The 6510-nt window shown below is 44.0% G+C and overlaps 1 protein-coding gene across 1 annotated transcript; it reads left to right on the top strand.

Moving 5' to 3' along the window:
• Positions 1–834: 834 nt before the first annotated feature.
• On the top strand, positions 835–2588 carry LOC131092611 (transcription factor HES-5-like). The gene is made up of 3 exons (XM_058039394.1): positions 835–1051; positions 1268–1448; positions 1578–2588. The coding sequence occupies exons 1-3, from the start codon at positions 989–991 to the stop codon at positions 1817–1819; spliced, it is 486 nt and encodes a 161-aa protein (XP_057895377.1). The 5' UTR covers positions 835–988; the 3' UTR covers positions 1820–2588.
• Positions 2589–6510: the final 3922 nt, after the last annotated feature.

Raw genomic sequence — 6510 nt, 5'->3', positions numbered from 1 at the left:
ACTTTCTAACATAACACATATAATATTCATTTTAATATTTGAGAAAAGCCAATAATAAAATACGCAATTTTGACAATATTCACTTTGATATTTGCATAAAGCCAATCAAAAACCACACATTTTTTCCCCAATATTCACTTTAATATTTGTGAAAAGCCAATCATAAAATACGCATCTTTCACAACATTCACTTTAATATTTGCGAAAAACCAATCATAAAATACGCATTTTTCACAACATTCACTTTAATATTTGTGAAAACCCAATCATAAAGTACACATTTTCCCACAATATTTACTTTATTATTTGCAAAAATCCAATTATAAAATACGCATTTTCCACAATATTCGCTTTAATATTAGCAAAGAGCCAACCATAAAATACGCATTTTTCCACAATATTCACTTCAATATTTGCAAAAAGCCAATCACAAAAATAGGCATTTTTTCACAGTATTCACTTTATTATTTGCCAAAACCCAATCACAAAATGCACATTTTCCAGAGGCAGGAGCTGCTGGCGTGTGCCCGGTGCGCCTGGGCGCGCTCCTGGAGCATCAATCCCGCCATGGGCAGCCGACCTTCCTCCTCCTCCTCCTCCTCCTCCTCCTCCTCCTCCTCCTCCCTCCTGTGACCCCCGTGCTGCCCCTGGAATGCCATGGATCCTTGGCATTACTCAGCAGCCCTTCCCATCCCCTGATACGCGCGGAACCGTGCTCGTGGCTTTTCGGGGAGCGGCGCACTCCCCACCTGCTCATCTGGGAGAAGGAGGTCATTATCCCCCAGCCATTCAGTGCCACTGGAGCATGCAAGAATAGCTGCTTGTCCCCTTTGTGCTGCCCCCGTGGCGGGGATTGGCTCTGGAGTGTGGGAAACGCCGCCGAGCCGCAGACCCACACGCTCAGCGCGTATAAATATCGGCCGCAGGCAGCCCCCAGCAGCACGTTCCTCCTGGATCCCACTCCAAATCCTCTCTCTGCTCAGGACAGATGGCTCCCAGCGCTGTTTTCCTGGAGCCTGACAACATGCTGACGCCAAAGGAGAAAAATAAAGTAAGTGCGAGCACAGCAGAGCAGTTTTTGCACTGGGTGAGACCTTGCCTGGTTCTGCTGAGGAGCACTGGGCAGCAAACAGCCCTGGGGAGGGCCAGGGAGAGGATCCTTTAATCACAGGGCTCTTTTCCTCTGCTTTTTGCACCTGGGGAATCCAATGGAGGGTCAGGGAGAGGATCCTTTAATCACAGGGCTCTCTCCCTTTGCTTTTTGCAGCTGAGGAAGCCGGTGGTGGAGAAGATGCGCCGGGACCGCATTAACAGCAGCATCGAGCAGCTGAAGCTGCTCCTGGAGAAGGAGTTCCAGAGGCACCAGCCCAACTCCAAGCTGGAGAAAGCCGACATCCTGGAGATGACTGTCAGCTACCTGAAGCAGCAGAGCCAGCTGCAGATGAAGAGTAAGTGTTGGGTTTTCTTTCAGTCCCCATTTTACCGCAATTCTGTGACTGTTGTATGAATCTCGAGCCATGGACAGCTGTTCTAAACTATTCTTTCTTCCCTTCTCCCTCTTTTCTCCCCTTCTCCAGCTGCAGGATCCTTCCATAAAAGCTCCCAGTTTGACTTCAGGGAGGGCTACTCCAGGTGTTTGCAAGAAGCTTTCTATTTCCTCTCTCTCCACAAAGTCCGAACTGAAACTCAGACCAAACTTTTAAGCCACTTCCAGAAGAGCCAGGCAGCTGCTCCAGAGGTCTCCTTCTGCCCTGGGAATGCCAGTGCCCTGAAACAAGTGTCTCCAAAGGACAGCAGCCCTCTCTGGAGGCCCTGGTAGTCAGAGGAATCCTCACTGCGCCAGTCCAGAGGAAGGATCTGACTGCATCTGATAGTCCAGCTCTGATCCTCTCTCCTGTAGGGAATTTTATTTCCCCCCCTTTGTTGTATTTATGTGTGAGAGAATGCCGTGCTTTTGGCTTTTTTTGGGATGCTCTGGCAAAAGCTGAGGTGTTCTGTTTAGTGTTGAAGCTGTGTAGGCACTGGTGCAGTGCTGCCCAGGCAGGGGCAATGTCTTCAGAATGAAGGAGGGTGTTTGTAAATGTTACTTTTGTGATGGACAGGAATTGCTGTAGGAGATTTTCTCTACTATTCCCAGTAAGAGCCATCAGCTTTGCTCTGGCTTGACTGACAACTCTGGTTGGCCCAGTCACTCTGGAGGATAAATTTATTTCCACTTGGTTAAAGTATTTCCCTCTGTTTGCTCATCAGTTGTGCAGCACCAAAAACGGGTTTGGAGTTTTGGTTTGGATTTCTCCCCCATGGCCCTTTTGTAGTCCTGTACATAGAGTGTGAGGGATGACCAGGAGTTAGGAAGTTATGTGGAATATTTCTACTATTTGATGCTTTTTTCAATTTAGAAAAAGAGTATGTTATTGCTTTATGTTAAAGAGAAGTAGTAGGTAACAGGTTTGATTTGTCAATGTTATACATTCTGGGTGTAAGCTATGCTTTTTTTAGCATTTTCATTATAATAATGATTTTTATCTGTATTGAGTGGTCGAATTCCTGGTGGATGATGTTTCTCCCAGTGCTGGGACTGCCCTATGGCTCACCTGCATACTGTGTATGCATCTCTGTGTGTGTAGAGAGCAATAAAATGCATTTGTGTGCAACTCCTGTGTGGGTCTCTCCATCTGAAGGATGTGCAGCTGCCTGCACCCCTGGGTAAAGTTGTCATTCTGAAGAAATTTTTTTTTTTTTTTTTTGTAAAGCTCAAAGAACTCCCATTCACGTTTACTCTGCATATTCTTGAGAATCCCACAGATTCCTGCAGAATCCTACTGATCATTCCCTCAGTCCTGTCCCAAATCCCTCACCTGAGCAGCAATGTCCTCCTACACCGGCCCAGAACCTGACTCCTATTTCCACACCATTTGTTCACAAACTCAGCCCACTAAGCTGAGTTTTGAGGGGTGGGTTTGTGCCAGATTTATTGGGGTTTCTACCAAGATTTAAGGGGTTGGTTTTCACCAGGGTTTGCGGGGCGAGTTTGTGCCAGGTTTAGTGGGGTTTGTACCAGGATTTGAGGTGTTGGTTTGCCAGGTTTTGAGGGGTGAGTTTGTGCCAGGTTTAGTGGGGTTTGTACCAGGATTTGAGGGGTTGGTTTGCCAGGTTTTGAGGGGCTTCTATCAGGATTTAAGGGGTTGGTTTTTACCAGGATTTGAGGGCTGGGTTGGCCAGGTTTTGAGGGGTGGGTTTGTGTCAGGTTTAGTCAGGTTTGTACCAGGGTTTAAGGGGCAGGTTTTCACCAGGTTTTGAGGGATGGTTTTTGCCAGGTTTAGTGGGACTTGTACCAGGATTTGAGGGGTTGGTTTGCCAGGTTTTGAGGGGTGGACCTGTGCCAGGTTTAGAGGGGTTTGTACCGGGATTTGAGGGATTTGTACCAGGATTTAAGGGCTTGGTTTTCTAGACTTTGAGGGATGAGTCTGGGCCAGGTTTTGAGGGGCTTCTATCAGGATTTGAGGGCTTGGTTTGCTGGGTTTAGAGGGGTGAGTTTATGCCAGGTTTAGTGGGGTTTTTACCAGGATTTTAGGGGTTGGTTTGCCAGGTTTTCAGGGGTGAGTTCATGCCAGGTTTAGAGGGCTTTTTTACCCTGATTTAAGGGCTTGGTTTGCCAGGTTTTGAGGGCAATTTAATTTTCTTGAGTCGTTTGTATCGTGCTTAGAGCGGTTGGCTTGCTGGGATTCCAGATATTTGTCAGGTTTTGAGGGGGTTGCCACAATTTAAGGGGTTTGTCAGGCTTTGAGGGGTTTTCTCCCATCACACCTGAGGAGGTGAGCACTTCCCCAGCTCCACCTCTGCCAGCAATCATGGAAATTCTCGTCTCTGTGGTTCTGCAGGCTGGTGCAGCTGCCCTCACAAATATCTGGCAAAGAAGGAAAAGTTATGTGCCCCGTAAATATGAAGAACATCACTGTAAAGGGGTAGCTTTGTAATAATATCCTGAATAATGGTCTTATTTCTCCAGCTGAAAATTCCCCTCCTTGCTTGTTGGTGGGGCTGTTTCCTTTCCTTTGCAGCAGTGCAGGAGTCAGAGGTGTCTCTCTTTTTTGGGTAATACATTCAAATCTGCTTTGAGAGTGACCCAACAGTGATTCTTGCTCTTAAGAGAGCAGTAGAATCCTGGCTGTTGGAGTGGAAAGAGCAGGATTTGCTGATAAAAGCTGATAAAAGCTGATAAAAGCTGACTCTTCATGCTCTGTGTTTCCTTTTGACATGGTTTTGGTGTTAATGAGGAGAAAGGAGATCAAACAACTTCTCCTGTGCAGGAACTTGGTGCCTACCCCAAAGAAACCAGGCCTGAATTGGACATTGAACTGTGACACACAATGGGGATGGTTAAAATACCCAAACACAACCCCCCTTTTTTTTTTCTTGTTTTTTTTTTTTTTTTTTTTTTTTTTTTTTTTTTTTTCCCTCCTAAATCATCATGAAGAGAAAGGCAGCTTGAAAATGAAAAGGAGGGTTTGCAAAGGAGTTCATGAAACAGCCCAGTGGCATCTTGTGAAGCATCAAAGTGGCAATAGCTGAGTGATCAAGGCATGGGAGTGTCACAGGGGCTGGAAACTCTTCCTTTTCACATCCCCTTCAGGAGCACTGGGCTGTGTGGAATGCCTGGATTTTTCTTCTTTCCCCATGGACAGTTGACACTTGGTATGCATTAATTGTTCCACTTGTTGCTTGTTGATGGGAAAAACTGCCTTTTTTTTTTTTTTTTTTTTTTTTTTCATTTTAAACATTCTGCATAATACACAATGCAGTTTCCAAACGGATTTTTGTACAGATTTTTTCAGTTTTTAGGAGAAAAAAAAGGAATTGTACACAGCAATTCCATGTAAAACAAATTAAAAAAAAATAATCCATTGTGTCAAGCAAACCATGTAGCTTTTAGTAAAGAAAGCTAACATCCTCTGTGTTCACTGTGTCTAAAAATAAAGTTTTTACTGAAGAAAACACATTCTCTTTATGGAGAGAGAATGCAAATTCTTACTGAAGAAATTTCCTGGTACCTGCAGAAGGGAAAACTCTGAGTTATGTGGCTGTTGGCTTTACCTCAAGGAAAAGGATTATTCTGAATGTTTTTAAGGAAGAATTTGGTGAGGATAGAAATGCTTTGGGTATCTGAATTGTCAGTAAAATGAGATGTGGAAGAATCTGGAGAGGCACAGAAGAAAGCCCTGAGTGGATGTGCTGGGACATCTGGGAGGTGACATCCACATGACCATGAGGAGTGGAAAAAATGGGAAATATTGGCTTTTTTTCTCAAGGAAAATATGATAGACAACCTCTTAATTTTTTCTAATTTTTTTTTTTTAATTTTACTGTGTTAGTTTTTTCAGCAGAATTAGTTCTGGGTGGTTTTTCAGAGTAAGGTGTTTCAGACACTCTGGTTTATAGGAATGCCTGTGCAAAATCCCAGCTGCTGTAGGGATGTCTGCACAGCCGGGGACTGAGGTGCAGCATCCACCAGGATCAGCAATCCACCAACTAAAAATGAATTTTTTTGCAGGATTTGATGTCAGCACCAGCTGTGGTTCGATGGAGCTGAAAGCTGCTCCTGTTGGATGTGAATTTTGGTCTTTTAGGAGCTGGAGCAGGATTTGTCACCAGGTGGCAGCATGGGAGAGGGAAAAGCTTCATTTCCTTCTGGGAAACATCAGGATCTTCTTTTCCTCAGCATCTAATAAAGCTTCTTCTCGCTGTCCACGATTTAAAACACCTCTGGGTGCACAACTTCCCATAGGGCTGAAGCATTTTGTGATTGTGGGGAGGTAACACAGTGGTCGGCAGGGATTCAGGGCCATTTCTCTCATCTCCAGTTTGTGTGTGGGCACAGCTGGACTGCTGTGACATCTTGGATAGAATAAACTGCATTTTGTATACAATAAAATGCATTTTGAAGAGCTGCCTGGAGTCCCACATCTCTCATTCAGGCTCTTTCAAGATGGGATAAGCTTACATGAAAAAAATAGAGGAACTTCCATGTGCTGTATGTGCAAGTGTTAATTCACTTGGAATTAACCCTTCCAGGCACATTTTAGTTTTCCCTTTAACAGTTGCATGTGCCAGAACCTTTAATAGCCCATCTCCAGTCACACAGGCAGTTACACCCTTGCTGTCAAATGATTCCTATGCTAAAAAGAAAAGCATTTGCTGGAATAATATTGAAAACTCACTATTAAATGCTGGAAGTTTAAGATATTCTCATTATAGCAGGATGCTTACCAAGGAAAGCCCCCCATATTCTCCATAGGGAAATCCTTGCTGAATTCACCACCATGATTTTTTTTCCTTTTAAATTTTATTAAAAATTAATACATGTTACATTTTCAAGTGTAAATACTGAAAAATAGCCTATGGCAAAATAAAAAGGCACAGGATTAAAACCAGCTTAATTGTTTCCATGGATACATGTCTGCTATTTGGCAAAAGGTATTTTATACACTTTCTACAAGAATAAGCATAATT

Source organism: Melospiza georgiana, chromosome 22 (genome assembly GCF_028018845.1).
Source record: "Melospiza georgiana isolate bMelGeo1 chromosome 22, bMelGeo1.pri, whole genome shotgun sequence".
NCBI lineage: Eukaryota > Metazoa > Chordata > Aves > Passeriformes > Passerellidae > Melospiza > Melospiza georgiana.
The sequence above is the reverse complement of the archived record's forward strand: the minus strand, read 5'-3'. Positions and strand labels throughout refer to the sequence as shown.

Excerpts from the sequence above, each read along its gene's own strand:
- LOC131092611 (XM_058039394.1), top strand. The coding sequence starts at position 989 with ATGGCTCCCAGCGCTGTTTTCCTGGAGCCTGACAACATGCTGACGCCA. Across the intron at positions 1,052-1,267 it reads CGCCAAAGGAGAAAAATAAA|CTGAGGAAGCCGGTGGTGGA; the intron begins GTAAGTGCGAGC and ends TGCTTTTTGCAG. Across the intron at positions 1,449-1,577 it reads GAGCCAGCTGCAGATGAAGA|CTGCAGGATCCTTCCATAAA; the intron begins GTAAGTGTTGGG and ends CCCCTTCTCCAG.